Source organism: Onychomys torridus, chromosome 6, assembly GCF_903995425.1.
Source record: "Onychomys torridus chromosome 6, mOncTor1.1, whole genome shotgun sequence".
In the NCBI taxonomy this organism is placed as follows: domain Eukaryota; kingdom Metazoa; phylum Chordata; class Mammalia; order Rodentia; family Cricetidae; genus Onychomys; species Onychomys torridus.
In genome coordinates this window covers 71,429,849-71,447,053 of record NC_050448.1, presented here as the reverse complement: position 1 = coordinate 71,447,053, position 17,205 = coordinate 71,429,849, and the positions used below count along the sequence as shown (strand labels likewise).

General features: G+C 47.6%; 2 protein-coding genes across 4 annotated transcripts; both read right to left on the bottom strand.

Annotated features, from left to right (window-relative positions):
- Window positions 1-415: 415 nt before the first annotated feature.
- On the bottom strand, window positions 416-9,861 carry Pex11b (peroxisomal biogenesis factor 11 beta). Its single transcript, XM_036191401.1, is given in 5 exon segments — window positions 416-1,539; window positions 1,541-1,595; window positions 7,981-8,182; window positions 8,726-8,841; window positions 9,748-9,861. Coding segments are annotated over 5 exon segments (774 nt in total). The 5' UTR covers window positions 9,804-9,861; the 3' UTR covers window positions 416-1,194.
- A 3,132-nt stretch (window positions 9,862-12,993) lies between these two features.
- Window positions 12,994-15,634, bottom strand: Rbm8a (RNA binding motif protein 8A). 3 transcript variants are annotated; one of them, XM_036190595.1, is made up of 7 exons: window positions 15,500-15,634; window positions 15,160-15,219; window positions 14,987-15,064; window positions 14,430-14,566; window positions 13,994-14,130; window positions 13,638-13,702; window positions 12,994-13,178 (listed from the first exon to the last, which is right to left on the bottom strand). In XM_036190595.1, the coding sequence occupies exons 1-6, from the start codon at window positions 15,564-15,566 to the stop codon at window positions 13,657-13,659; spliced, it is 525 nt and encodes a 174-aa protein (XP_036046488.1). In that variant the 5' UTR covers window positions 15,567-15,634; the 3' UTR covers window positions 12,994-13,178; window positions 13,638-13,656. The 3 variants fall into 3 exon arrangements, with proteins under 3 accessions (XP_036046488.1, XP_036046487.1, XP_036046489.1); XM_036190594.1 differs by lacking the exon at window positions 12,994-13,178 and having other exon boundaries at window positions 13,493-13,702; XM_036190596.1 differs by lacking the exon at window positions 12,994-13,178 and having other exon boundaries at window positions 13,493-13,702; window positions 14,987-15,061; window positions 15,500-15,633.
- Between the last annotated feature and the right edge of the window lie 1,571 nt (window positions 15,635-17,205).

The window sequence follows — 17,205 nt, the reverse complement described above, 5'->3', positions numbered from 1 at the left end:
TGGTCATGGTTATGTGCTTAATAGCTTTTGGAGAGTCTGTCTGTAGACAGGTGTGCTTTGTAGTGTCAACATAATTGCTTTGGTTTAGACTATCCCACCCCAATGTAAGGAGGCCATAAATGTCACAAGAATGGTAGAAACATCTTAGGACTTTTAGCCCACTACCTACTGCTTTCCCCAACACTTAAGTTTTCAATGAAAACCTGTAGGTAATGATGTTAGTTGCCAATGCCATGGAAACCCATCCATAGTCACAGGAACTAAGGCTTAAAATGGCCAGCACATGAGAGGCCAGACCAGATGTCAACGAGCAGCTGGCTAGTGGCACACACCTGTTCTCCTAGCTACTCCAAAGCCTGAGTTTTCCAGAGTTCCAGGCTAGCTTGGGTAACAGAGTGAGACCCCCATCTTGAAACTGAATAAATCAATCAGTGAGGAAACTGATCTTTAATTTGCTGGCCTGGAAGGCTTGCTTGCACTGTGGACATGGACCACAGTTATTTACACAGATTCACTGTACAGTATTTACAGCGAGAGGGCAGACACAGCATCGCTCTGGAGAGTTAAAGAAAGGGCAAGAGCCAGTGGGGAAGGAAGCTCTAATACCCAAGTGTGAGCAGACACCGGAAGGCGTGGAGGAGAGAAGGGTCAGCGCCAAATCAGGAGGCGGCTGGCGAGGAAGACGCAGGGGAGAAGGGTCATGGCCTTCGGTGTGGAGACGTGAGGGAAGAGTCTGCTGGGACATGAAATAAAGTCTCAAAAATTATGGACTATGAAGGGAAAAATATGCTACCTGCTGCTTCAGAAAAAGAATACAATTAGCACTTTACCATTCGAAACTTCTGCTTCTCCTACAAAAGGCAATTCTGTGTAAGTGTCTGGACAGGGGACTAAGAAAGACAATTCTGTTGCATGGTGACAAATCCTTAACCAGACTCCAGACAGAAAAAGGGAAGAGAGCAAAGAGATTCTGGCAACAACAGAGAGGCCCAAACGCCTCTCGAAAGGTGTGCTGGGTCTTCCACTGACATCGCCTTCCTGACCTCTTCTTTGGCAAGGGTCTTCCCCTCACCTCTAAGTATCTGGATTGTAACCTCAATCACGGAGTTGAATTAGAAAGAGGCTGGCACATGGGGGACTGTCTAAGATTCCATCTCACCAATTCAGGCTCCCTCCTTATCTTGTATCATAATGTCAGGGTTTGAGTCGTAGCCAGGGACAGATTAGGGTGAGAATAGACAGAATGGAGGATATGAGGCCACAAAGGCCCACAACCCCAGGGCCACAGCGCCAGAGGCCTAGTTTGTCCAGTGGGATGAAGAGGTCACAGGCGTTTCTGAGCACGTCCAGCAGAAGAGGGGGGTGACCTCGGAGGACACGAGCCAGGAGCAGGATTCGGAGCCGAAACTTCAGGACCAGTTGTGGCAGGCAGCCCCCTGGAGTCTCCGCTCCTCCAGGTCCCCCAGCCTCGACTCCTCCCGGGACTCCAGAAATCTTCATTCGCCTGCCGTAAGCCGAAGTCTCCTGTTCCATCAGTAAACCGAATCTCATAAGCGTCGCGGCTCAGATTCATGATGAGGGAAAACAGATAGTACCTGGGATGCACAGGCAGACACTCACGTTAGGAAAGGCACACAATCCGTCCAGCAAGCCCTACACAAACTGAAACACTTTGCTCATGCCCTGCAGAGGGCTTGACTCCACATTAGAGTGTCAGGAGCGAAATGAGTAGATCTGGGCTCAGGTGTTCTTAATTACAAAGATGTTATCATAAGGTTATGGTCGTTTTAAAAGCACTTATTGTACATAAATGAGTGCTTCACCTGCACATATGTCTGTGTACAATGTGCAAGCCTGGCACCCAAGAAGGCCAGAGAGGGTGTGAGATCCCCTGGAACCAGAGTTACTGGTGGTTGTGAGATGCCATGTGGGTGCTGGGAGTTGAACCCATGTCCTCTGGAGGAAGAGTGTGGTGGTTTGAATAGGAATGGCCCCTGTAGATTCATGTGTCTGAATGCTTGGTTCATAGGGAGTGGCACTATTAGGAGGTGTGGCCTTGTTGAATAGGTGTGGTCTCATTGGAGGAAGCATGCCTCTGTGGGGTTGGGCTTTGAGGTCTCATATATGCCCAAGCCACGCCCAGCACACAGATTCCTTCTGCTGCATATGGATCAAGATGTAAACTCCCAGCTCCTTCTTCATGTCTGCCTGCATGCCGCCATGTCCTGCCGTGATGTAACGGACTAAACCTCTGAAACTGTAAGCCAGCCCTATTAACTGTTTTCCTTTATTAAGAGCTGCTGTGGTCATGATTTTGCTTCCCAGCAATAGGACCCTAATTAAGACAGACAGACAGACAGACAGACAGACAGAGCTCTAGGTGCTGTCATCTCCCCAGCCCCATTGTAAGTATGTTGACAATCCTGCTTATAGTGATTATTTCATAATACACATATTCAAATATCACACTGTACACTTAAATATATATAGTTATACCCCAGAAATAATAAAGAAAAAAGAACTCTCCTACTATTTTATAATTAGTATGTGTTTATGTGTACCTTAAGATCCTGGCTTAAAATTCATAAGTGTCATGAAATCTGCCAAGATTGACTTCAAATTTCATTTTTGAGACAATCAATATAACACACCACACTGAGCTGGAAGGATGGCAGTGGTCATGTGCTCACCATTCAAGTGTGAGGAGCCAAGTTCAGATCCCCAGAACCTGTGTAAATGCTGGTAGGCATGAAGATAGGGACTCTCTCAGAACAAGATGGCTAGTCAGACTCGCCTTGTACAGGTAAACTCTGGAGTCAATTTAAAGACCTGCTTCAGTGAATATGGTGGAGACAGCCTTCCAAAGCTAAGCTTGGGCCTCAGGTGCGTACACATGCCCAGGCATTCACACAGACACACAGACACACAGACACACACACACACACACACACACACACACACATGGGGGGGGGGGTGATACACTTAAATTGACCCTAATAATGCAAACTATTTTGAGAGAACAAATTTAGATGTTCAAGAGACACATACAGCCTGAAGTGGTGATACATGCCTATAATCCCAACACTTAGGATCAGGAGTTCAAGGACAACCTGGGTTACATGAAATCCTGTCTCAAGAAAGAGAAAAGAAAAAAGATTTATATATATTTTCAGCATTTAAACCCAATCTTTAAGAAAAAATACAAAGACCACTCCCCAAAAGGTCCAGAGATATTAAGTGACTGCTAAAGATGTTAGATTATAAATTCCTTAAGCACAAAAATACATATATATACATGTGTGTGTATATATATCTATATCTATATCTATATATATTTGCCTTGTAGCATTGGCTGATGGAACTCACTATGTAGGCTAGCCATAGCTCAGACTTAGAGACCCCCTGCCTTTGTCTCCAAGTGCTAGAATTAAAGGCATATACCACCATACCCAGCCCAGCAAAAAAAAAAAAAAAAAATCTTTTTTTTTTTTTTTTTTTTTCAAGGACAGGCTTTCTCTGTGTAGCTCTGGCTATCTTGGAACTCACTCTGTAGACTCAGAGATCTGCCTGCCTCTGCTTCCCAAGCACTGGGATTAAAGGCAAGCATCACTATACCTGGCTCATTTTTGTTGTGTTTTGAGACAGGATTTATTTCACTAAGTAGTCCAGGATGGCTATGACTTCTCCATCCTGCCTAAACCTTCCTAGTGTTGGATTTACAGGCATACATTAGCTAAGTCTTAAATACAAAAGCCTATGAGGTTTTTTTGTTCTTGTTATATTGGCGCTGTGTGTGTGTGTGTGTGTGTGTGTGTGTGTGTGTGTGTGTGTGTGTGTGTTACAAGGTCTACACATGCAGAGGTCAGAGGTAGACTCCAGATATCTTCTACTGCTCTCCACCTTATGTCTTGAGGCAGGGTCTTTTACTGAACCTGGAGCTCTCCCCTTGGCTAGACTAGCTAGCTGAACAAGACCCGGGGACCCTCCCAGCACCGGGGTCACAGGCATGAACCACTCCACCTGGCTTTTTATGTGGGTGCTGGGGACCCAAACTCAGGTCCCCATGCTTATATGCAACAACCACTTCACTTGACTTAGACATCTCTGCAGCCTATGTTTTGTTTTTAATTACCCTAGTAACAGTGATCTACACTCAATACATCATCCTAGTTTTAAAACATATCCTGAGAGGCTGGAGAGATAGCTTGTCCTTTAAGAGGACTTGGGTTTGGTTTCCAGCGCCTACGTCAGGCGGCTCTCACAACCATCTATAACTCTGTCTCCATGGGAGCCAACACCTCTAGCACCTGTAGGCACCTGCACTCATATGTACACATGCCAACACAGATACATACCAACTAAAATGAATATAAATACATCTTTCAAAAGACTGGGATTTTGTGTTATCCCCCTGGGAAAAGATATATTTCCCTAGTGTTCCAACTGTTGGCCACATCATCTCTTATCTAGACCGCAATTTGGTCTTTTAACTAGTTTCTCTGTGGCCATTCTTGTCCCTACCCTAACCATTGAGTTTGATAAAGTAGCTAGTAGTATGAGTGTAAATCATATCATTACATCTGCTCTTAAAGTATCCACTTGTTTTCTTCTTATCGAATTACAGTGAAACCTAAATACCTTAGACAGTACAGCACTCTCCCAATGAGCTACGTTCTCAGACCCTCTTAATTTACCTTGTATCATTCCTCCATAATTGCTATACCTGTGTGTGTGTGTGTGTGTGTGTGTGTGTAGGTGGAAGTGTGGGCAGGTGCACATGCATGTGTCTGAGAGACCAAAGGACAACCTCTAGCCCTGTTCTCAGGTACTTCCTACCTTGTTTCTGGAGTCATGGTCTCCCATTGGTCCAGAGCTTGCTGTTTGTTGTGAATGGCTATTTACTTTTGCAGGTTTTTTGTTGTTGTTGTTGTTGTTGTTGTTTTAAGATTTTTTTGTTTTTGTTTTATGTATATATTTCTTTGTTTTTTTTTTTTATGTATATAGTTGTTTTGCCTATATACATGTCTGCACACCATGTGCATGCAGTGCCAGTGGAAGCCAGAAGATGGCATCAGATTCTCCTGGACCTGGAGGTACAGATGGTTCTGAGCTGCCATGTGGGTGCTGGAAATCCAACCCAGGTCCTCCAGAAGAGCAGCCAGTGCTCTTAACCACTGAACCACCCCACCACCACCACCACCACCACCACCACCACCCCACCACCACCACCACCACCACCCACCCCACCACCACCACCACCACCACCACCACCACCCCACCACCACCACCACCACCACCACCCACCACCACCCCACCACTACCACCACCACCCACCACCACCACCACCACCACCACCACCACCCACCACCACCCCACCCACCACCACTACCACCACCACCCCACCACCACCACCACCACCACCACCCCACCACCACCCACCACCACCACCACCCCACCACCACCACCACCATCACCACCACCACCACCCCACCACCACCACCACCACCACCACCACCACCACCACCCCACCCCACCCCACCCCCTTTCATTTTTTTTAAGTGTGTGTGTGTGTATAGGTTGGAAGGCTCACTTGCAGGATTCAATTCTCTCTTCCCATCATAGGCCCTAGGGACTGAACTCAGGCCATCAGGTTCACCCTGTAAGCACTTTAAACCTACTCAACCATCTCATAGGTATAATTAACTGTTTTAGTAGCTGGCTTCCTACACTGTAATGAGCCTTGGTTTTTCTATTTTTAAATGTATTGGTTTTATTTATTACTACTATGTGTAGTAGTATATATGTGGGGGAGGCACAAGGGCAATGGTATCCTTATGGAAGTCAAAGAACATCTTTGTGGAGTGGGTCTTTTCTTGCACCGTTACCTGGGCCCCAGGGATGGAATTCAGACTATCAGGTCTGCTGGCTTTTCCTCACTGAGCCACCTCAGTGCAGACCTTAAGGTTCAAGGTCAGGCACCACGTTTGTTTGGCTTCTGCTTAATCCCCTGGCCAGTAGTAAGAAACTATAAAATAGTTTTTGAAAAGCCAAGCACAGCAGCAGTGGTACATGCTCATGGATTCCCAGATATATGGTAGGATTGTTTGAACCCAGGAATTCTGTGCCAGCCTGAGCAACATCCAAGACTCCCATCTCTTTCATGTGTGCAGGTGCACATATTTGTGGGTATGTGTGCACACATGTGCACATGCATGTGAAGCCTGGACCTTGGGATCACTCCTTGGGTGCTATCCTCCTTGCTCTTTGAGACAGGGTTTCTCACTTGGCCTGAAAATTGCTCATTATTGCTCTAGGCTGGCTGGCCAAAGAGCCTTAGGAACCCTCCGGATTAATCTCCATATTGCTGGGATTACAAGATTGTATCACATCTCTGGTTTGTGTTTGTGTGTGTGTGTCTGTATTTCAGGGGATTCTGGGGATGAAACTCAGGCCTTCATGCTTGTAGAAGACTGTGTTAATTCAGCCCTATGAGACCCCTATATCATGGAAGAAAAAGAAACTAGACACAGTATCACATGCCTGTAATCCTGTCCTAGAACTGGGAGGGGAGAGGTCTAAAGCAGGAGAATCCTGAGTTCAAGGCTAAATTAGGCTATGAGGTGAGACCTATCTCAGCAGCAATAACAATAACAACAACAAAATAAATAAACACCAGGCAAGCTGACTCAGCAGAGTAAAGGCTCTGTCACCAAATGTGACCACCTGAGTTCAAGCTTGAGATCCACACAGTGAGAGGAGAGACCAACTCTTGCAAACTGACCTCCACATACAGTGTGGCAATGCCACCTGCCCCCAACACTAATAATAAATAACATTTTTAAAAAGGGAAAATGGAATAAATGTGTAGGAAGGCAATGAGGTAGACTATCTATGGTTTAGGTATAATTAAAGTAATATAATATTTATCATCTCCAATCTCAGTCAGCTATGGCATAGCAAATCCAACTTCCATCTGATATTATTACTTTTTTATGGTTGAAGGTATGAATGAAGGCTGGGCAGTGGAGGCAGAGGCAGGCGGATCTCTGTGAGTTCAAAGCCAGGATAGTCTATATAGTGAGTCAGCCAGGGCTATATAGTAAGACCCTGTCTCAAAAGCAGACAAAGAAATGAATAATATATAGTCTGGCAGCCCTGGAGGATTAATTCCAGGATCCTGCATCCTGCCCGCCCACCCAAATCCACAGCTGCTCAAATCCCTTAGGTAAAATGGTATTGCATGTATATATAACCTACACAATCCTCTGTATCCACCTCCAGACTGTTTATAATATCTAATACAACATATATGCAAAGCAAAGAAATGTCATGCTGTATTGTTAAGGAATAAGGACACAAAACACTTCCACATGTTCAATTCAGATGCGCTTTTCCCCTGACATTTTCCGTCTGTGGTTGCATGAATGAAGAGGAGGAAATGAAGAGACAACTGTGTACTCCGAGAAGCCTGAGCTGCCTCTGTCTCGTAAATGGCAAGGCACAGGCCAGGGAGACGGCTCAGAGGGCAGAAGGAAGCACCTACCTTGCAAGCCTGATGGCCTGAGTTTGGTGCCTGGAACTCACGGTGGAAGGAGAAAGCACGCTGCCCTGTGACCCACAGATGTGTGCGTGGTGCACTCCCTCTCCTGTGATAACACTTTTTAAAAAACGTGTGTATACGGGGCGAGAGTGATGGTTTAATGTGCAGTAGCCCTAGGACCTGGGTTCGGATCCCCAGAACCCACATGACAGCTCACAACCATCTGTAATTCCAATTCTGGTGCCCTCTCTTGGCCTCTGCCAGCACCAGGCACACAAATGGTGCACAGACATTCATGCAGGCAAAACATCCATACACATAAAGTGAACTATTATAAGTGTGTGTGTACGTGTGTGCGTGTGTATGTGCGCACGTGTGCATGTGCAAGCCATGAAGGATGAAGGCCACGAATAGTCGTGTAGGAGAAAAGAGAACCGCACCTGAATGACCGCTGCGCCCACTTTTCCTGGTCCACACGGGGAGCCAGTCCTGACTTTCCAGCCCACAGAACATTGTCACAGGCGAAGTACAAAGCTCGATTAAGATGGCTAACAGTGATGCAGAATCTCAGGACGACATCTGATAGGTGCACAGCTCTTTTGGCTGACTCCAGAGCATCCGCCGAGTTACCCAAGCGTAGCACTTGCGGAGAAGAACAAGGGAAAGCAAGGGATTTGGAGCAGAGGGGCAGAGGCGGGGGCGGGGAAGAGAGAAAAAAAGGAAAAGTTGAGTAAGCAATACCATACAATAAGAAAGAGGAAACATAGTTTATTCTTCGTTTGTTTCAGAGATCTACCTGGCTCTGCCTCCCGAGTGCTAGTACTAAAGGCGTGCGCCACCACCGCCGCCGCCCGGCCGTTCTTTTTTTAAACTTGAAATTGTAATTAATTTTGGTCCTGGTTTAGTTTTGACCTGCCCCATTCTCTCCAATACATGCTAATTTTCTTTTTCTCTTCTTTTTTTGAGCTGAGGATCGAACCCAGGGCCTTGTGCTTGCTAGGCAAACGCTCTACCACTGAGCTAAATCCCCAACCCCATGCTAACTTTCTTATGCCTGTGTTCTTATCTCAATTGGAGGCATGCAGAAGAGCCAAAGGATGAAAACAGGCAGAAAAGGAAAATACAAGAAGGAGAGGCAATGGGCTCACAGCTGAGAATGATAACAGAAAGGTTTGGTTTACTTACGCTTTCTTCCAAGGCTCAGATGACCCTCCAGCTGTCGAATCTGCTTCTGCAACTCAGGACTGGCGCCATGTCTCTGCAAAGCATGGCCAAGAAGGGAACAGGCATACTGGGCAGCCCTGGAGGGGAGGACAGGAGACGTGAGGGACAGGCCTCCCTGACCTCTCTGCCAAATACGTCCTCCAGCGGGCTGGTGAGGCGGTTAAGAGCACTTGTTCTTGCAGAGGACCGGGATTCCATTCCCAGAACCCACATGGTGGCTCACAACTGTCCGTAAGTCCAGGTCCAGAACATCCGTCACCCTCTTCTGACCTCTGCAGGCACCAGACACACACGTGGTGCACCTCATACTTGCAGACAAAACACTCAGACAAATAATAACAAATCTGAAAATGTCCCCCCCCGGGGACATTTCCTCCCTTTTCACACCAATATCTTTCTGTTTTTCCTCCAAGGCCAGGGGTAGGGAAAGACTTGAGGGGAAAATAAAGCCTATGAGTGGGTGGAGAGCACTATCTGGAGTTAAGAGAGTAAGTTTCAAGGGGTGAGGCCTAAAGGGGTCAGAGAGCAGCCGGGATCCGTCCACCAGCGAGTTTATATAGGAAACGCGGCAGAGGGCGATCTCGTTGCAGGGCAGATTATTCCGGATAGGTGAACTAAGAGGTTAAGGTCCTCGAACGGTACGGAACCCAGAGGAGAGGCGAGACAGCGCTGCTCCCGGGTGACAGCGGGAGAGAGGGCGCAGAACCGGAAGGATCGCCCCCCAGGCCACCACAGCGGTGAGGAAACTGTCGCTGTGAGGACACGGTAACCCTGGGCGGCCTCCCCACTGGCCCACTCATGCCTCAGTTTCCCCATCTTTCCCGCGAGCAGGAAAGAGTCATCTCACAACCGGCTGCAGAGTGCGCCTCCCGGGCCGCGCGGGCCCCCGTAGCCACGGCGGACCCTTAGGGACCCCGTAGCGCGCCCGTCGCCTCGCGGGCACCTGCTCTGCCCTCCCGCCCGCGCTCCTCCGTCGGCCGCACCTACACAGCCGCTCCCGGGCTTGGCTCTGAGCACTGAAGCGGACCCAGGCATCCATGACAGCGGCAGCCCGGGCCCACGGCGCCGCAGCCCGCCTGCTTCCAGCCCCTAGTCACGCCTCCCGGGCGAGCAACGGGGCTTCGCGAGGGACAAACGGCGGCAGGAAAGCCAACCCGCCGGAGCCGGCCCTGCGGCGGAATTTCAGGACGCGAAGCGAGATCGTGGGTGCATTTCCGGCGGAGCACCCTCCTGGGACGGGCTCCAGCGTCTCAGCACGCCCCCGGGGGCACATTCTGCTCTAAAGCCTGGGCAGCAAGGGGCGGGGCCTGCGGGAGCCGGAGGTGCTGCAGGATGCCCGCCGAGGCTACAGCCTCCCGCCCCATGCCGCTGCGGGTGCTGACCAGCCCGGGGCAGCAGAAGCCTGTAGCCCAGACTAACGGTCTAAGGGAAAGAGGGTGTGATGAGATCCCGCTTGGCAACCTCCTCCCGAACAGATGAACAGTCCAGGGACGAAATTCCCAGGCTACAGTCTACCACATCTGCAGGCCCCGGCACACCTTCGGGGTCAGCAGTGGTGAAGGACGGTCTGGGCGAAATGACGAGGGGAAATGGGTCAGAGATGCCCACCTTCTCAGGGGCAGCAAGGTCCGAATGGGAGTGACCATTGTGCTCTGCGTGACTTTGCTGGGAGAAACCTGGCCGCGCTGTGGTCAGAGGCACCGCAGTAACGCGGCCAGCTCCATCCCGTCTCGACTCATTTAACCGTTGCCGACTTAACGGTCACTTCTGCGGTTATGCTAGATGCTATTTGAAATTTTCTTGTCCAGTGTCCGGTTGGAGACGTCGTGTAGACACCCATGCCTCTAGAAACTAATTGCCATGTGGGTAGTTTTCCTGCCATGGAGCAGTACTCAACCCTTTAACCTAGCGCTCAAGTGCAAAGTGTGAACAAGTGTAAATGAGCCCTAAGGGGGAAACCTTGCTTGCCTCACTCCGGTGAGTTGTCAGGGCTGCACACTAGGAAGTTACTGCACAGCATGCTTTGCAGGTCACTAGCCTTGGATCCTCAGGGAGCGAGCCTCTATCTCCTGGAAAGACCATTTACATGCTAGAGACCCACATCTTGCTGGATGTGATGGCAAATACCTGTAAATCCAACACTTAGGAGGCAGGTCAATGGGTTTAAAGCCATCTTAATTTATCTACAGAGCTCCATTCAGTCCAGCCAGATCTACATATTGAGACTTTTTTTTTTCCTTTTATTTAAATTACTTTTTTTTTTTTTTTGAGACCCTGACTTTTTTTTAAGTGAAGGAAGGGGCACTCGCTTGGTGGTTAAGAGTGCTTACTGCTCTTGCCATGCACTGGGGTTCAATTCCCAGCATGCACATGGCTGCTCATAACTGTCTCTAACTCCAGCTCCAAGAGATGCTCTCTTCTGGCCCCCATGGGTACTAGGAATGCACGTGGTTCACATAAACTTCAAGCTGACATTCATACATGTAAAATACAATTATTTAAAAGCAGTACCCTAGTATCTGCATCTGGATCTCTTTCCTCAGGCTGGCTTTGAATGCTTGATTTCCACCTCTTTGCATGCCTCCTGTCCCACCTTTCTAGGATACTGGTACAGGAAGACTCCAGGACTGGGAAAGACATTTTACAGGTCTATTAAGAATGAAGTCGCCGGGCAGTGGTGGCACACCTTTAATCCCAGCACTCAGGAGACAGAAGCAGGCAGATCTTTGAGTTCAAGGCCAGTCTGGTCTACAGAGCAGGTTCCAGGATAGCCAGGGATACAGAGAAACCCTGTCACCAAAAAATAAAGAATGAAGTCTGGCTAGAGCCGACTTAAAGAGCACTGGCTCTTGGAGATGTCCCAGGTTCAATTCCCAGGACACACATGGTGGCTCCCAACCATCTATAACTCCAGTTCCAGGGGATCTGACACCTCCTTTAATCTCAGTAGGTACCAGGTATGCACACATACACAGGCAAACATGTAAAGCAAAACACATACACATAAATTTTCTTTTTTTAAAAAAAAGTCTGGTGTTTTGGGTTAAATTTTATGGGTTTCACTCCATTCAAGAAATAATGTCCATCAACTCTGAGTTTACTAAAATGCTCCAGGTACTTATGGGAACTTCCTGTCTGGTATGCCCAGCCACATTAGGAGTTAAAGAATGGAATGTGTATGTAACCCACTCTTGAAATCAGAGAAAATGAGGTAAAATTTGATTCTTGAAAGACAGAAAGGTGTTAAGACAAGTAAATGTGGGTTTCAGAAGTTACTTCTGAAGTTGAGGACTAGAAAAAGGATAATGTGTAAAGAGAGGAAAGGCGGGCTAGGTCAGAGTTTGTGTTAACTAATGTAAGAGGGGAGACACACTGAAAGGTGGAGAGCCAGACAGCCTGTGATGTTCACTCTGACTTATAGCTACTGAGGTTAGTTGGGCATTGTGTTATAAGCCTGTAATCCCAGCACTCTGGAGACAGAGGCAGGAGGATCACAAGTTCATGGCCAGCCTAGTCTATGTCATGAGTTTTGGGTCAAGCAGGGTGACATAGCAAGACCCTGTCTTTACAAAAGATGTCATCCTCCAATCATAAATGTAAAACAAGCCTGGCCAGCTGGTTTGCACCCGTTACCTCAACAACCGAGCACTGGAGGGAAATGTAGTAAGATCCAGGTTAACCTGATGTAATTAGTTTTAAGACCCTGCCTGAAACATAGCAGCAGGTGCAGCAAAAAACCCTGACTATAGTTCTAAGGCAAACAAACAAACAAAAAATACAGTGTTATAAATAAGATCTCTACCACCTATTATTAGAAAGACACCTAGGGCTGGAGAGTTGGCTCAGTGGTTAAGAGCACTGGCTACTCTTCTGAGGATATAGATTCAATCTGGGCACCCACATGGCAGCTCACCCCCAGGCACCTCTCCAAGTGGTGGGATTAAAGGGGTGCCCACCACCACCCAGCTACTAAAATATATTCTTAACCAATTCAATCCGAAACCCCCAGCAATTTACCAAAAGGAAGGGAAAAGCAGTCAGTAACATTTGAAAAAATGTTAAGTTTAATATTTTCCATTATGCACTGGGGAATATCTCAAGTCTAAGGCCAATGTGAACCAGTAACACAGTGACCCACATAGACTTCAAAACAAACAAACCAGAGCCAGGTGGATCTCTGTGAGTTCGAGGTCAGCCTGGGCTACAGAGTGAGTTACAGGGCAGCCAGGGATACACAGAGAAACCCTGTCTTGAAAAACCAAAAAGAAAAAAAGGCCATGATAAAGTACTCAAGCTGGGTTTGTGTTCAGCACCATATTCAAGGTGGATCTGGCTGAGCATGCTCAAAGGCCCCATTAATTCTAGGGACCACATAAACTGGATACAGCGGCCCATGCCTGGAATCTCCCAGTACCTGGAAGACAGAGGCAAAGTATCGGAAATTCAAGGCCATCCTGGGCCACACAAGACTGTCTGACAGAGAAGTACAAGAAGCACTAATATAATACCTGCTCACAAGAGTATGGAGGAATCATTCCCTAATGCCATAAAAAAATCTCCCTACCCCTGCTCTCTTGTCTTCTAAAAAAAAGAAATAATGAACAGGGTCTCTACCTGAGCCTTTCTAGGAACTCAGAATTCGACTCCAGACAGAAGTTATTTCCCAATGACTCAGAATACCTACCCTAAATAGTTTCAGTCTTCAGAACAGTAAAATAATTTTAAATGTAGAAAACAAAATGAAACATTTATTTTTTTTTAACTCAAAGCAATTATTAAGTAGATAGGGTAAGAAATTAAATATAAACACAAGTTCTACCCTAACCCTATTTATGCAAGGCAGCACAACCAAATGGACTCATGGAGAGACCACCTGGTCATCAGAGGATCTATCAACGACGTCTCCGGTCTGGACTTCTGCTTCGCCTTCGGCCACCTCTAAGGAAATGAAGAAGGGAGATCCATCAGAGAGACAATACAAAATCCTTATTATTTTTTTGTTGTTGTTTTTGTTTTTCGAGACAGGGTTTCTCTGTGTAGCTTTGCACCTTTCCTGGAACTCACTTGGTAGACCAGGCTGGCCTCAAACTCACAGAGATCCGCCTGCCTCTGCCTCCCGAGTGCTGGGATTAAAGGCGTGCGCCACCGCCACCATCCAGCCCACAAAATCCTTATTTACCTTCTCATGCTCCCTTCACCAAAATAAAGGTTTGCCCCCTTCCATTTTACCTCCTCTTGCCCTTTGGTGGACCCCGAACAAAACACCAGTCGACACTGATTGGCTGGCCCATCAAATCTTGACCATTGAGTCCCTCCATGGCAGCCTGGGCTTCTTTGTATGTTTCATACTCCACCAGAGTATACCCCTGGGGAAAACATCAAAGTATCAAAAGTTTACCTCGACAACCATCAAGTACCCTTTTCCTGAAACCTGAACTGCATGTTTAAGCAGAAAAAACCGTACCAGCTCCATACAGTGAAAAGTAAACCACACATCTCCACTATACACACAACATGCCCATTTTGTTTCCGTTTCTTTTTTGTGGGTAACAAAATCAACTTCCAATATCATTCACTTAATCCCTGTTCTTGGCTAGCCACAGCAAATACAAAACAATCACCAATGCATCTAAGAGTCATGCATGAAGGAAGCAGAAAAATCTACCTTCAAGTATCCTGTACGCCTGTCCAAGTTAAGGTGAATATTTTTTATTTCCCCATATTCAGCGAATTTGTCATGGATATCTTCTTCAGTGGCTTCTTCATGGACTCCAGTGACAAAGAGAATCCAACCTTCAACAGCTGTTGGGTAAGGGAGGGTGTTGTATGAGGACCTAAGATAAAAAGCCCGGCACTCAGGAGGCAGAGGCAGGCAGATCTGAGTTCCAGGCCTGCCTGGTCTACAGAGCAAGTTCCAGGTCAGCTAGGGCTACACAGTAAGACTATCAAAAAACTAAAAAAGGTCAGGGATGGTGGCAGGAACCTTTATTCCCAGCACTCTTGGGAGGCAGAGGCAGGCGGATCTCCAGGAGTTCCAGGCCAGCCTGGTCTAAAAAGAGTTCTAGTACAGCTGGGGGGGGGGGGGGGGTTAAGAAAAAAAGAACTCCAAGCAAAATTACAGTAGTTAATGACTGGACTCCTGAGATGAGCGCATCTCTCACTTTACTTTATTTCCATTTAAGTGTCAATACACACAGGCTCCCACAAGTCCTAATTACTCACAGCGTTGTGGTCCAGGTTCATCGCCATCCTGCTCGACACTGTCATAATCCTCTCGCATCCGCGCTCGGGAACCCTCTTCTAAAAGAACACATACCAGATCACCGAAAACTGTTCTCCAAATACGTTCCCATCGGACCCCAATTAGACCATTCTATCCTGTTCCCCACACTCACCGGAGCCAAAGCCGCGGCCCTTCCGTTTCTTCGCTTTTTCTTTTAGTTTATGGATGCTTTCTAGCGTTCCAGATGAGAAAATAAGCAACAAAAATAAGAGTCATTTTTAAAAACTGTCTCGTTCCCAAGACTACCTGGAAGCATGAAACAGGGACTTGGCTTCAGTCCCTTCCCGGCTCCGCCCCTAATGCCTTCCCCCAAGGGGGCGGAGTCTCTCTAGTGGAGACCCAGTTCGTGGCCCGAGACCCAGTTCGTGGGCCCGCATCCCAGGAAATTTTCTCCTACTGCATTCTTCTTTCGCTCCTTCCCCTCTTCCCGCAGCCGCCTCCACTCTCCTCACCGTCCCCATCCTCATCCATGGCGAAATCCTCGCCCCCAGCCTCGTGAAGATCCAGCACGTCCGCCATCTTGCTTCTCTCAGAGCTCTCGTCTGTGCCGCTAAGAGCTAGGCACCTCGGGAAATTGTCGCAGAGTGGAAACGTCACCAGTCAGGCTAACCAATCAAAAGAGGGGAAACGTCACCAGTCAGGCTAACCAATCAAAGGAGGGGAAACGTCACTAGTCAGGCTAACCAATCAAAGGAGGGGGAGACGGCACCAGTCAGGCTAACCAATCAAAGATTGGCTCCCAGTCCCGCCCTCGGCGTGGTGAAAATTCTGAGGCGGGAGGACCTACTTTAAAGTGGAACTGGAGCCTGGCGGTGGTGGCGCACGCCTTTAATCCCAGCCCTCGGAGGCAGAGCCAGGCGGATCTCTGCCAGCCTGGTCTACAGAGCGAGTTTCAGGAAAGGCGCAAAGTTACACAGAGGAATCCTGTCTCGGAAAAAAAAGTGGAACTGGAAATCTGGTGTGCCTGCGAGCTTTTAATCCCAGTTCGGGAGCACGGGCGGATCACTTTGAGTTCGAGGCCATCACAGTCTACATGGTGAGTTCCAGGCCAGCCAAGGCAACATAGTTTGGCGTGTTTTGTTTTGAGACAGAGTCTAAGTAGCCCTGGCTGGCCTCGAAGTCACAGAGATCCACCTGCCTCCGACTTCCACTTGCTGGGATTAAAGGTGTGTGCCACCGAGCCGAGCTCTAAGGCTACAGAGTGAGACCCTATCTCAAAAAGCACACAGGGACAAACAAATTCAAAGGTGAGTGAAGTCATTGGCTTTCTCTCAAAACCTTCAACTAACAAGAAATCCTTATAAAGCCGTGTTGATTTCCTTATTAAAAGCTTGCTTTCCTTCTTCTCACTCCATGCTAGGAAATGGAAGTCGAATTAAATTTTTGTTTTTAATCTCAAACAACGAGGGTTGGTACCGATGAGATGGCTCAGCAGGAAAAAGCTGTTGCTACTAAGTCTGACACCCTGAGTACAGTCCCGGGCACCCACACGGTGGAAGGAAAGAAACGACTTTTGCAAGTTGTCCTGTGACCTCTACATGCCTGCCTTCGCACATAACAAACACACGCATATATACAAATAAGTAAATGTTGTTTAAGAAAAATTAAGACTAAAAAGTGGCTTGAAGCATAAGAAAACAAAATCCAGTCTTTATAGGAAGCATTTTTAAAAAAAAGTTAAAACCACCTTATCGATTCAAAAGCTGCCCCTGGCACAGAAACTTAGGAAAACTAGTAGACAAGCCATACCTTTATTCTCAGCACTTGGGAGGCAGAGGCAGGTGAATCTCTGAGTTTGAGACCAGCCTGGGCTACATAGAGAAACCTGGAGCTCGAATCTTAAAGGTCTTATTAATAAAAATCAAACTGGGAGCCAGGAATTGGGTTAAAGCTGGGAGATCAGAGAAGCAGAACAAGCCACAGCTTCCTCACCTCGACAATTCCTCAGCTGATCCTGTTTCCTCAGACTAGAAGCCTCTGTGTCCTCATCCAAAAGGATCTTAGCCAAACTGCTGCTCAAAAGCCTTTAAGCTTAACAGGCTCTAGTTCCTGCTCCTCATGCCTTATATACCTTTCTGCTTCCTGGGATTAAAGGCCATCAGTGTCACCATGCCTGGCTGTTTCCAGTGTGGCTTTGATATCCGGATGAATCTCTGCC

Bases quoted from the DNA above. Each gene is read 5' to 3' on its own strand.
- Rbm8a (XM_036190595.1), bottom strand. From the start codon at position 15,566: ATGGCGGACGTGCTGGATCTTCACGAGGCTGGGGGCGAGGATTTCGCC. The intron at 15,220-15,499 runs GTGAGGAGAGTG...CTGGAACGCTAG, and splicing joins CATGGATGAGGATGGGGACG to AAAGCATCCATAAACTAAAA. The intron at 15,065-15,159 runs GTGAGTGTGGGG...GTGTTCTTTTAG, and splicing joins GGGCCGCGGCTTTGGCTCCG to AAGAGGGTTCCCGAGCGCGG.